Genomic DNA, 14,120 nt, shown 5'->3' on the forward strand with positions numbered 1-14,120 from the left:
GCTGACTAAATTCTCTGAGTCTCAGGAGACTATCTAAAGCATTAGGACTCCAACCATCCCGGAGGCTGCGCTCATAATCTACTCTTGAAGACCTATTCATTCCACTGTGCTTGCTGCAAATACCAAAAGTCATAATAAATGTCATGGTGGGTCAGGTTGATGGTTAGGGATGCAGAGCTGCTTATAACATTTCCTACTTACCTTGCTGGCTTTTTAAAGCGGTGCATCAGAAGATAAAGCAAGAACCAAAAAATACGTAAATGTATGTATGTTTACAAGTTCTCAAAGTAGAATGTGCAACTTACACTTTTAAAAGGAGTTTTAAAACCTATTTCTGAATGTAAACTAAAAATTAGAACAGAAAGAGTAGGAAGAGAAGAAAGTGCCACCTCAAGGGCTCCACCCTTCTTCTGATACCCCATCACTCTTCTACCAATTGCCATATTCTGCTTAGAACTATAGTTCATCTTCCACATGCAGACCTTGTAAGTTCCTTCAGAGCAAGGATTGTGTATTCCTGGACGCTGCCCTTAGGGTCTTTCTCAGACCGGTAGGCTTTGGATAGGTGATCAGTAACTGCCTGTGGTTGATTAAATAGCCTTTCCTAACACTCCAGTCAAATTTTAAGGCCAGCCAGAGATCCATCCTTCAGCTATCTAACATCATGGGATATTTAGTAAGAAGGCCTTAACCCCCAACCATACTGTCCTAAAATTTTAGGATAGGATGGGTCTCCAACATCTTACACTACATTTGGATTACTTTCAGCAGAGTTCTGACTGGTTCTTTGAATCAGTCTTGGCTTTACGTCCAGGTATAATATATTCTGAACAGTAACCCTGTAAATCAGACTCAAATCTTGCCCACAATGTACTTCCCAGAATCATATAAAAGGCAGAAATTTGGTAAGAATTTTCTCAATGATTCTATATCCAGTTGGTGTGAGCAAAGACCCCCAAATGCTGTTAAACTCCTTAGTGATGTGAACCAGATGGAAAATAAAACAAAAGAATTCACAACTCATGTTAGACTGAATTGAATGTCTTTAATTTCACACAATGAATAACATATGAATAGGATTAACTTTTTTTTTTTAATAGTTAAGTGCTCTATACTGTGCTAACCTGATCTGGTAGCGAAAAAGACTGAGCTTTCTTTTAGAAAAAATGTTTAAAACCCAACATCTAAGACCATGGAGGAGCATGACAGTAAAGCATGCCAGATGTATCTACGCCTCAAATAACAGCAAGTCCATGTTCATTTTAAATGTACAAAAATGCTTTATGAATAAAAACTGTTACAAAAAGAACATTTCAAACAATGTACAATTTTTCTTGCCTCTATATTCAATAAAATACAAATACATTTTTTGTTCTAAAATATGTTTACATACAATCAAAGTAGAACATGCAAATTACACTTTAAAAAAGGCTTTTAAAAACCACTTATGAATACAAACTAAAAATTAGCCAGCACGACTTGTAAGACAATCTTGTGCCCCATTTTTTTCTTTTGAAATATATATATACATATTTAACACATCATGTGCATTTATTATTTAAGAAATAGATTTTTTTTTAAAAAAGGAAGAAAAAGAAAGACACCAACCTAAGCTGGAACTGCCCTTCTGTGTTGACCAGTGGCAGCTCTTTTCAATTTTCCCCCCTTTAGTGTTTATTATACCTGGGCAAGTGGGAAAGAGATATCCAGGAAGTTTCTTCCTTGGTTGATATGTGCTTCTAAGACTGTTCCCCAAGTGACTGAGTCCAAGAAGGGAGGCAGACTCATCAGTAGGGCAAACTCTCCAAGAAACAAGAGGCAGGGGGAGCCTGGTACTGTGGAAAGAAACTTTTAAAAACTCCAAGAAAATGCTACGGTATATTACAGTTCGAGTTTCTAGGCACTGTGATGACATTATCTGTAAGCTCTGGCATTTGGACCATTGTGATACTATAGGGTAGTGTTGAGAATAATGTCTATATTTATCTACTTTTACATAACGTGAAGGACTGAAAATCCTGCAATGTAACACTTAAATGGCTTTTGAGGCATTTCGGATTCTGCCACCCACCCCCCTCCATGCTACAGTTGGCATTTAAAGGCTTTGGAAATATATGTATAGATTTTAGACAGTTCCCAGGTAAATCTTCCTCGTGGTAGGGAAAAAATATTCTCCAAAAGCTCATTATCTGAATATTGTCGGGTAATAAGCTGTAGGAGTGGGATTTTGTACTTAAGTCCTAAAACCAAATCCTTTATGATCTCCATGTAGTGCATCACCTTATACTATAATTCTGTCACCACTTGCTTATCATATTTATAGACCCAGCAATGCCCAGAACACAAACTCCAACTGCCGTCGGCCGTGGCCTCCCACTCCGGACAGCAGCCAAGTTAACAGGCTAACCCTGTCGGCCCTCAGTCACCTAGTCGGGGCTGTCAGTGGCTGTTGAGTCCCAGGCCTGCCAGGTCACCAGCCAGCCCAGACACGCCCTCCCTTCCTTCGCCCCGTCTTCCTCGGGCTGTAGCCGGAGCAGTGCTGTTAGAGGAAGTTAAACTCTGTTCCTCTCGTTTGAGATGAGGGGCTGAAATGCAAGTGGCTCCCCAGCCACTTAGGAAGGTGGATCAGAGACCCATCATCACCTTCAAGGTGGTTTTTATACAGATTTCATTCTTTGCTCACCCCTAATCAGATTCCCTATAAGTGGGTTCATGCCTGCTTGCTGAAGGCAAGTATTCCAGGAAACAGAAAAGAAAACGAAGGAATTTCTCTCATTATAAAATACTTTTGGATCTGTTTATGGAGCCTCATGCATCCCAAATGACATTTTCTCTAAATAAATATGCAGCCACAGAAGGCAGTGTTGGGTGACTAGAGACCTCCACAACGTGGATCAGGAGAGCTGGGCTCTCATCCTTGTTCTGCAACCAACCAGATGTGAAACGAGACTGGCCCAATGTTGAGTCTGGACAGGAGAGGAGAGGCTAATGCAAAGTGGGTAGTTAGAAAATGAGGAAATGGTCATACTAATAAGATGGGTTAGGTTAATGGAAAGCAAAAGAAAAAATAAAAGTAATGTGATACTGAGGGAGGAGCTTGATGGGAAAGAGGGGAAGCCCTGCAGGTGACTGGACTTGCTTCCACCTCCAAACAGCAGGTTAGCCTGTCTCAGTTTTGCTCCTCTGCAGTTTTTCAACCTATCCTTAGGATCATAAATGTAGAGGATTTGCATTTGACTCACATGACAACTGTAGAACTGAATTTACATATAAGGTGCAAGTCTGCTGTATCTCTCCTGGAATACCTTTCATTGGTTTGAAAATTCTAATGTACCCTAATTTGAAATTTCTCACCTACTAGAGGTTAATGCCAGTTAAGCTTTAGGTCCTTCCGTAAGAAGCTTAGAGAGTGCCAGCTTATTCCCCTCTGCAGGAAGACTTAGTCTGCTCACAGATTTGTTTGGGGAAAGAGTACAACACTGGAAGGAAGAGGGGCAAAAGAAAGAATGAAATCAATTATTTTCAAAATCCAACAAAGGAGAAACCACTTTATGGCCTAATTGAAATGAAAATGGTTGCTCTTTCATAGCAATGTGGGGTGAGCAAGGCTAATTTAAACCTTCCTCTTGAGTGACTTTGGAACCACTCAGACATGGCTTGGGAATGACAAATTGAAAGTGGTTGGTTTGATTTTGCTGTTCAACCTGTATGAAATGCCAAAGGTCAACCTAGGTCACAAACTGAGTATCTATGATATAAGCTTTGGAGAACAGGAGAATGCACTCCTTTAAACTTACATGTTGCTGGGATTAAGTGCAACTGACCTAGTGGCAGCACATGATGTGAAGTCTGTGGCGACAGTGCAGAACAGGATGACTCTGTGGGTAATTTCAACCAACTGGTGGTGCCATGACAGAGCACTGATGTTTGCAAGCATATTAACCTGGGATTTTAAAGTTTACTCCCATAGATAACCCATCCCTTATTCTCCTATGTTCCCAACAAAAATCCTTCTTTCGCTAAGGAAATAATGTTGTGTTCTGAAGTAATAATATGATTTCCTGCCGTTTGCAATTTCCTGTAAAGAAACTTAATTTGGAGGTAAACCAGATATTCTAATTCCCATTAGAAAATTTAATTCTGTCTCTCAGTGTCTCTTTTTATAATCTATCATACCAGGTATTTGATGTCTTAGGAAAGGTAAGGGGAAGAGTGAGGGAGGAAATTGAAAATACTTTGAAATTTCCACATCTGACTTTTAGAAAACATCTATGGCAATGGAATAACTTCATATTCATTCTGAGTTTCTTAACATGTTTTACTTGGGCTGTGGAGGTGGATAATAGAGATGGAATATCTGTCCACACTAAACCAATGGCTAGAGTACAACTGGGATGAGAAATGTACAGTCGAAACTGACCATTTAAAAGACGATTTGTCACACACAGTTTGCATCCATGCAGACTGATAGATTTATAATTACATTATGTACAAAATGTTTCAGTTTATTAAGGCAACCACAACTTGGATACTTTGTCCAAGGTGGTGTGATACTATTGGAGTGGTGACACCCTTTGAGCATTTTCTTTCTTTTTTTTTTTTTCCCAGATAAGAACACTTACTCCCATTTGCTTTTATGAAAAGAGACAATGTACTTCTATTGTCTTTTTGTTCCCTTTTTTCAATGACCTTTGATAGTTATTTGTATAAAAAAAAATCCACATACCAAGGCATTGCTAGACACTTGTCTTTCTGGTGGGTCTGGGGTTTCAATTTTTGGTGATTTGTCAGCTATCCCATTTTCTATGGTGCATTAAAACCATTTTATTCTGCCTATTCTTTGCTGATATGTTTTAAGTATAAAAATAACCTGGTTGACACCTGGGTCAATGTATCTTCGGATGCTCTAAATCACTTATTTTTAAAAGGCTCTATTGATACAAAGTATTTGTTTCACAATGACTGAAGTTCAAAGCCAAGTTCCTTGGGACAGCATGCCAAGGGTGAACATTACAACACAGGTAAGGTTTGCATTATTTAGGTGTGTACCAAGTTAAAGAAGGCAGCAAGTAAGTTAATGAAAAGGCATATGGGAGTACAATGGGCAAAGAAAAAGTAGGAACAGATGATTCTAAAAATCATTATATGTGTGATAGAGGAGACACACAGAAGAATTATGAATGCATGTCTAAGGTTGCCTATCACTACAATTCCACCCTCTGATGACGAGTCCATCTGAGAAACTGTATTGTTAACGTAAAGATTCAGGTCACCTGAAGATGATGTTGGTGCCCCAAAGCCTAGCCAAGCTTGAAAAACCAAAAGAAATAAAAACCAATTAAATGGAAGTGGCTTACAACAAAGCCAGCTGAGAAATTTGCGGCTTTTCTCCCCTTGGAATGTTTCCTAATTGAGGGTGTTCCCCTTTCAATTTTCCTGGCCAGCAAATGCAACGGAATCAAGGGCGCACCTTGGATGCGGGAGGTCTGGCGGCTGTCGGAGAGCACCACCGTCTTTCTCCTCCTTGATGGGTCTTGTGCTGCCTGTCAAGGATCTAGCCATACTGAAGTGCCCCTTGGCTGGGAACTGCTGTAAAGCACAGACACACTTCTTTTGAAGACGTTCCCCTGCTTTGCTTTCCCAAGAGCTCCTGAAGGCTCAACCCCGTCATCTGGCCCGAGTCTGCCTGCCCAGCTTCGGGAGAGAAGGGCATTCGGACCCAGCCCCGGCTCACTGCACTTCCAATGCGTCAGTTTCCCCAGCCCCAGGTTCTGACGCCCAGGCCCACCCTAGGGAAGGACATCGCTCTCACTCCCTCGCGACTTCCTCTGCCTTTTGGCCTTCACCTCCTCTTCCTGGGGAAGGGGCTGCTGCGGGGCCGGCTGCTGCGTGGGCTGGGCCGCAGGCTGAGGTTTGTGTTTCCTCTTCCCGCCTCCTCTGGGGGTCTTGGGCAGAGGGGGCGGCGGGGGTGGTGGCGGCGGCGGCGGCGGCGGTGGGAGGGGTGGGGGCGGGGGCGGGGGCAGGGGAGGAGCCTCCCGGGCCATGTGGATGACCGCCTCGATGGTGGCCATGATGGTGTCTTGGCTGGCGGCCGGCTCCAAGACGATTGGGCTCAGGCTTGGCTTCTGACCCCTTTTGCTGGGAAGGTCGATGCATTTTTCCAGCACCGGCATTTGGTCTCTGGAGTCCTCATCAAACTGCGTGGGCTGCTTCCGGGGACGCCCTCTCCTCTTCTTGACGAAGTTGTTGCCTGTCTTTGATTGTCTCTGCAGCCGCTTGGCCTTCAGGATCTTGTTCACATGGTCCAGGTTCTTCTTGGTGGACAGAATCTTGGTGTAGTTGCACATCTTCCGCACCTCGCACTGGATGGCTTCGATCTCCCGCCGCTTGAATCGCTTCTTCAGCGAGGAGCTGGCTGCGGGAAGGGAAGAGAGAAGAAACTGATTACAGGATGCCAGACTGCCTTAAACCTAGTCTTTTCAGTGACAGCTGGCATTATATTTGGCTATGAAGATTATGGAAAATTAATGCTATAACTATGACGCAGTACCCACTATTTCTTCTTTTTCCTTTATTAAAATTAAAAGTAATAAAAATAAACATGGGTTGAATATTATGTGTACAAAGCATTTCATTATTTCAGTCGCTACAACAATCCCATGAAATACACTTGTTCCCATTTTTAAGTTTGGAAACTGAGGCTCACACAATGTAGGAAGATCTACCATAGAAATCAATGTCACAATCACAATATAAATTCTCCCATTACTTTCTCCTATCATAGCTTTTATTTTTTATTCAGCCCTTTGACATTTGATCTAATTCAATTTAGCATTAGGCTATACTTCATCTTTTTGTAAAAGATGCTGAACGGAAAAAATGACAAGCAGCCCTCTGGATCAAGCAATCTGGATCATTCATTTGTACCGTCAGCCTCGAAAAAGAGGTGCCTTGACCTGAACTAGAATATCTAACCGAACCTATTGTATTTCTAACCCTCCTCCAATGACAGAGGGAGGATACTTTTCAGGAACACTCTATTTGGGATGATCCCATCTCTAATTTTTTCCCCAATGGTCTGGACTTGTCAGCTTGCCTGGTGATGTCCAATTGACCAAGTCTTTCTTAACTAGTTCACCTTCTGGAAACCCCAAGGGAAATACCAGCCAGGTGTTTCTGAATCATTTACACCCGTGCTACCGGGCTGTTGTTTGCAAGGAGCTCTTTTCATGTCCTGGTGGCCAGATGCGTCTCTATTTTATGAGCCAAACTTCTAGTTGCAGGAAGTCCTGTACTGCCGCCACTAAATAGCCTTCAGAACTGCTTCATTTTGAAGTTCAGACACCATAAAGTGTGAATGGCTTCAAGACGTAGCAGACCTTTCCTCCTTTAGATCGTTCTTTCTCCTTGTATTGTTCACTAGAGGCAAACGTGTACATACATGTGTATACACACATATACACAGGCACTCACACACGTCCTGATAACCCATCTTCACACTGGCTCCTCCCTCTGGCTACTTATAAGCTTAAGAAGTGTGTCCTTAGTGTTTGCTGCTGTGATTTACACTAAATGCTCATCCCCAAAGAAGCCCATGTAGTTGTCGTCAACCCTACGAAACGTTGCAGGCCTAAAAACAAATGTGTTTCATTTTAGCATCATGGTTTGTTGTGTCATCCCATATTTTTTCAACTACTAGTGGACCAGAAGAATAAATATCTTAAGGGAGATGAGGAAAAAATGCTGAAAACAAAGACACTGCTGTCACTTACTCTTGGGCACTCCTGCTTGGTTCTTTCCCTGCTTTTCCCCATTTCTCTCTCATGTTGTGCCCGACACAGATCTCCCAGAAGGTTTTATTTGAAGTTATTTATGTCACAAGTTTCATGGAGTGGGAAGCTCTGAGTTCCACAGGACAGGCCAAAATGGTACTGCTTTTGGCCAAAGGTCATTGTGAGACTTACTGTGCAATGAATAACTACTGAGCAATCTTTAAAATAAGTTATAAAGATCAAAATAGAACAAAGCCAGAGTGAGCTTCTGGCTACAAAAATAAAATTTTTGTACTTAGTGTTGTAAAAGGAAAAGCTTGCTTGATTTTAAGTTTTCAGATGCAGAGACCGACTTTTGTTGGTCTATATGTCCCTCACAGGGCATAGCATGGTGCCTTGTACATGGAAGGGATTTAAAAACTGTTTCTCCACTGATGAATCACACTGATTGTTGCTGCCTTATAATCATATTCTTCTCTAAAGGAGTTTTAGTTTGGATTTTTAAATCGACCATTGCAAATATAGTGACACTAAGAGCAGGTCTCCATGTCAGAGCTAAGCCATTTACCTTGTTCACAGAGTTCATGAGGAAATGAAAACTAGTCAGAAATACCCCACAAAACATTTGGCATTATTATAAATAAAAGTTCCACTTGCAGTTTACCTTCTTTTTAGTTTATATCATCCAAAGAGAAGAAAATGCTATGTGACACATAATACAGCATGCAGGTACAAAGTAAATCATTTTGGGCAATTAGTTGGCAATTTTTGACTGAGTAAAGCTTGACTGGAAAACTCCGTGAGCTGAGCTGGAGATCATTTGGGGCAAATACAACCAATGGATATTTCTTCTCAGTACTTTTATTTTTTAGCATGAAATGTCAAACAAACAAAAAGGAACCTAGTAGATAATTCCATATTCAATAATTTGTTAGATGCTGCATAATTTTCTATTAGGCCCTTGCATTGAAAAGTGATTATGAAATAAAAATTTATTCCGATTACTGTAAACCTACCAAACAATAATAAAAATATCATAACCAACTCTTTTGTACCCACCATTCACATTTAATAAACATTAATTTTTTGCCATACATGCTTCATTTTTTTTTAAGCAAGAAAACATTTTAGAGTCAGCTAAGTCAGTGCTCCATCATCAATTCCATTTCCTTTCCTTTCCCTGCTTGAATTTGTACTTTTACTGCATATATGTGAACCCATATTGGTAAAAATTAAAAGTCTGAAACTACCTAATATGTATAATTCTGTAAGGAAGTAGGAACACTTGCAGAGTGTTGGCAGGAGAGCAAATTGACACAATCATTTTGGAGAGCGATTGGGCAATAACTACTAGAGTTGAAGATGGGCGTGCCCAGTGCCCCAGAGATCCCAAGGCCAGGTCACCTCTTTTGCTCATATGTAACAGGAGGCCAAGGACATCCCTTGAAGCTCAGTGTATGTTACAGAAGACTTAAAACAATATAAATATTAATTAAAAAGATAATGAAGCACTGCGATACATTCAAATAATGGAATATTGTATACACGTCTGTTAAAAGGAATAAAATACATATAAATATATCAACATGGTTAAATCTAAAAAAAAAACTTGAAGAAAGCAAATAACAAAAGTATTTGTAAGCATATCATTCATGTAAATTTAGAAATACACAGATCCCTTGAATTTTTATTTCATTTTCAATATCCAGACGTGAAGGTTTAAAGTGACCCCAGTGCAGATTAACTGTGAGTCAAAGACTGGGTGGATGAGATTTCAACACTTCTTCCCTCCAAAGCTACCTTATGGGACTTTATCAAGTCTCTAGAGTAGCATTGTCCTATAGAAATTCTGCAGTGGTGGAACTGGTCTATATCTATGCTGTCCCATACAGCAGTCACTAGCCACATGTGGCTACTGGGCACCTGACATATGGCAAGTGATTGAGAAATCGACTCTACATTTAGTTTAAAGTTAAATAGCTACATGTGGTTAGTGGCTACCATACTGGGCAGCTCAGCTCTAGACCTAAGTACCGTGGAATACAGAGGACACACCGAGATCCATTCAGTAAAGCAGTCTGTGGGAAGCTCAGGGCAAACAACCTGGCGCCTTCAACAAATAAGTTGCGAGGTTAGGGGGGAGGGTGGAACTGTAAATTAAAAGAGAGAAGAGATAAAAAGATCATATTTGGATACCAATTTAAACAATCTGTCAAAAGAGATATTTTATAAATTCATGGAAATTTGAATAATGTCTGGGTGTTTCTTGATATTATATAATTATTGCTAACTTTCTTAGGTGTGATAATTGCATTGTGATCATTTTTCAAAGTACCTGTCTTTTAGAAATACATACAAAATTATTAATAGGTGAAATCATATGGTATCATCTGGAACCGGCTTCAAAATAATAAGGGAGGGAGGAGGGGAGTGGAAGTATTCCTAAAACAAGAGTGAAATGAGTTGATTATGTTGAAGCTGAGTGATGAGCACACAGAGGTTTATTATGCTATTCTGCTACTTTGGTATATACTTGCTAGTTCCATAATACATGGTTAAAAAAATATAAATGATTAGTGTCAGTAGAACATCTTTCTCAGGATGCTAGGACTGGCAGGGGGTGGGGGGTGCTCTGGTTTTCATATTCTTGGGCTTTATTTCACCTAAATAATTTTAGAAGAATAAACGTCCTCAGTAAAGGGCATGCATAATCTCCCTAGAAAACTCCTGCTGGTAGCTACCCTCCTGGCTGAATGGGAGGAAAGAATGAATGAGCACTGTGGTTTTTATGTTGTGACCAACTGCATAAACATATGTCATGGTCCTATCTCCACTGAGGGCCTCAAGTGTTAAGACTTAATATCCCTCTTTCTTTTTCACAGTACACTTTTTGAGGGGTTTCACATCTACTGAACATCTGAATTTTATTTTGTCCTTTATGTATTATCTAAATTTTCAGTGTAGGCTCATTACTTCGTGTGTGAACAGCACCAGAGTGCAGGTCAGTAGGAAGGGCTCTGGGCAGGGACAGCTGGAAACCAAGCTGAACTAGAATGAACCTCTTAGCCCCTCTGGGTCTCTCTTCATCTATTACACTGAACAGTTAGACTAGATGTTTCTGTATTTAAAGATTGCTATAATACTTACCTATACTCATTATCTATTGCCTTACCAAAAGTGAGGTGGCTTTCTACGACATTTGTTTCATCTAATAATTTTGAAATCCTAGTGTGGTGGAGAGGAGGGCTTTGGACTTGGCAGGGTTTGATATTCACAAGTCTTTCTCCTTACTGCTTATGATTTCACTGTTCCTCTAAATGTTAACAGATTTTTCTCTCTTCAAATTGTTTCATTATTAGACAGTAATTTCTGGGCTCTTGCACCAAGATTGATTCCATATTTGCTCTCCTTCCTATAATTGTCCTATATCTTGCCTGTTCTTTGTTAGCCTTAAAGAATAATTATGAGTGGCCAAGGCAAAATATGAATTCATTTCTTCGTAACTCTGCAATGCAAATCATCTTGTAGACTTTTTCTGTACCTAAAATTGCCATGCAAATGATTGAGTTGGTTTTGATCCAGATCTAGATTTTCTCTTTGCTCCCATTATCAGATGATTGGCTCATCAGTGTTTGTTGATTTTGCTACTTCTTTTATGATAATCAAACACTGGACTTATCACTGCTTTTGCACACTGACTTTGTACAGATGTCGTGTAAGCACTGTGAGCAAGGTAAGGGCTAATGAGGCTTAGCTGTATAGAGGTTCCTAAGAAATAGGTGCTAACGGTTTGGAGAATTTGCCCATGTGTAAGACACATTCTAGTTTTATAAAGTTTTGGATGGGTCAGAGAGGGAGGCAAATTTGTCTCTAGACTAATTAGAATTCTTCTTGCTGTTTGAATTGGGAAGGTAGAGAAATATTGGGGACTGCAGAACTGCCCGGAGTGGAGTTGCCCTCCAGATGGACAGGGCTGGAGAACCATCAGCCTCAGTCAAGGCACAGAGCTGCAGTGTGAATTGCTTTGTATGCTGATACTTAGAAGATTCTTCAAAGGCAAAGGCCATGTCTTCCCTCTGTACTCCCAGTTATTCACACAGCAGTACAAGATTTGGTACGTAGTACATGGGCAGCAAACACAAGTTCAAGAGAATTCAATTGTTTAATGTTCTCCCATGAAAATGTGCATTTTTTGGGATACTTTTGTACTTAACTCAATAATGATCTCGTTTTCCAAATGCTGCTTTTTATTTTCTAATGGGATATATGAAGCAACTTGCCTTGGCAAGCAATCTTTTTTCCTTCTTCCTTAGAATTTAAATTAACCTTTGTGTCCTGGTCTTAAAAGCTCGTTTGAAAAAGATGGCAAGTTGCCTTGGCTGGTGAGGCTTCTGGTGGTCAGAGCACATCAGAAGAGTCACTGCCAGTCATCAGCACACATGCTATATACCACTGCTTTCCAATTTGAAAGCCATAATTTAGAATTAAGTGTTAGCAGATGTGGGGCATTTGTCACGATAGAATGGTACTTCCATTCTGTTCTTAAAGTCACCTTAATACAGTTTGGGGTTTCTCTGAAAATGTGACTAGCTTGTTTAATGCACAGTAACTGCTTGACTTTTTTTTTTTTTTGCAGTACGCGGGCCTCTCACTGTTGTGGCCTCTCCCATTGCGGAGCACAGGCTCTGGACGCACAGGCTCAGCGGCCACGGCTCATGGGCCCAGCTGCTCCGCGGCATGTGGGATCTTTCCGGACCGGGGCACGAACCCGTGTCCCCTGCATCGGCAGGCGGACTTTCAACCACTGCGCCACCAGGGAAGCCCACTGCTTGACTATTAAATGACAGCTTCCTCTTAGGGGTTTATTGTGAAAGAACATTCCATCTCAGCTGCAATGGATTAGGAGACCCTGGTCTTTGTTTTGCTCCTATTTCACATTTCTCCACGGGAAAAGTGAAGGTAGGAGGTGAGGAGCGGTTCGACTGATGGAGAGGTGAAACGGTGGGTGTGCGCCTGCATGTTTATGTGTGGGAGCTCCTCTCTGCCTCTCCAGATCTGATCCTGTTCTAAATTGGCAGCCTCTCAAGTGGGGTGCATGTTCCCAAGGAGGAAACTGGGCTGCAATAAAGACATATTATTATATAAATTATTTTATATAATAATATTTTTGTATAAGTATATAATATACATAAAAATATATTTTATAATATACATATTTTATGTAAATATATGTACATATATGTAAAAATATAAATTTGATGTATTTAACTTTATTATATATACATTTTTATATAATATATAAAAATGTACATTATTTTAATTTATATTATTTATATCTTATCTGAAAAATAAGAACTAAGTTAAGCATTCTAATGCTTACTATATGGAGTGATGGTGGGTGATGCCCTTATTTGGGCTGCATGATGTGTCACCTGTCACAGTTGGGCATGACGTTCCTGGGAAAAGAAGAGACCACATGCATTCAAGGGGCTGATGGCATCCCATCAGTTTATTCCCTTCAGGTGTTGTCAGGTCCTGAACATGGTTTAGAAAATTAAGATCTTTAAACAATAAAAAAAACTTTAACAAAAAATAAAAATACTTTGTAATGAGGTCAGGAATATCCATGAAATATGTTATATACCACAGAGAGTTTTATTGGTTACCTTGCAGTAAACTGTATAAAAGAGTTGCTATTTTCAAAGACAAATTTGGCAATTTTCTTCTACTTTGAGAGAAGTGTTCTAAATGTTTTCACCTTCTCAGTGCTGTCAATGGGCTGTCTGTAATGTTACCTAGCAGTTGTCAAAAAACAAAAAAAAAACCTTAATGTCCCTTTAGGGCAAAATGGGCAAAAAGTAACTGCTTTTAGAAGCAAACTCATACTATGGAGACAGCATTTTTTTAAATTGATTGGAAATGTTTCCATTTTTGACAATTTTGTTGCTGAAAATATTATAACCTATAACATCCTTAAAAATGCAAATTAAAAAATCTTGTAAACAGAGTTAACTTCCAAATGAAGGGTTTCAGAGATTTGAACTCATTAAAAAAATGCAATGTCTTTTGAAATGCAAGACCATCTGACTGTTAATAAAGGAAGTTGGTTAGTTGAATTTCAGCAAAAAAACCCTTTACTTAATTGATGGATGGGATTGAAAAAAATAGTATTATGATTTAAGCAAAATGATACGCTGTCTCCTTTTGGATCTACGTTTATGTGAAATATCCTTTTAACCTATAACATCTACTAACAAGTATTGAAACAAACTGAATTTGAAATGAGACCTTCAAATTGCTTAATCACAAGTGTTAGAAGAACCCCAAGATTTTCAAAAAGAAGTATTC

The 14,120-nt window shown here is 39.9% G+C and overlaps 1 protein-coding gene across 2 annotated transcripts in view; it reads right to left on the reverse strand.

Moving 5' to 3' along the window:
* Positions 1-1,025: 1,025 nt before the first annotated feature.
* The window catches only part of SETBP1 (SET binding protein 1), a 386,267-nt gene continuing 373,172 nt past the window's right edge, over positions 1,026-14,120 (reverse strand). Inside the window, exon 6 of one of the 2 annotated variants that reach the window (XM_032602887.1) lies at positions 1,026-6,415. In XM_032602887.1, the coding sequence (XP_032458778.1) occupies positions 5,790-6,415 (626 nt within the window). In that variant the 3' untranslated portion in view covers positions 1,026-5,789. The remainder of the gene's footprint in view (positions 6,416-14,120) is intronic. The other variant, XM_032602888.1, reaches the window with a different exon arrangement.

The sequence above is a fragment of the Phocoena sinus genome, chromosome 14, assembly GCF_008692025.1.
Source record: "Phocoena sinus isolate mPhoSin1 chromosome 14, mPhoSin1.pri, whole genome shotgun sequence".
In the NCBI taxonomy this organism is placed as follows: domain Eukaryota; kingdom Metazoa; phylum Chordata; class Mammalia; order Artiodactyla; family Phocoenidae; genus Phocoena; species Phocoena sinus.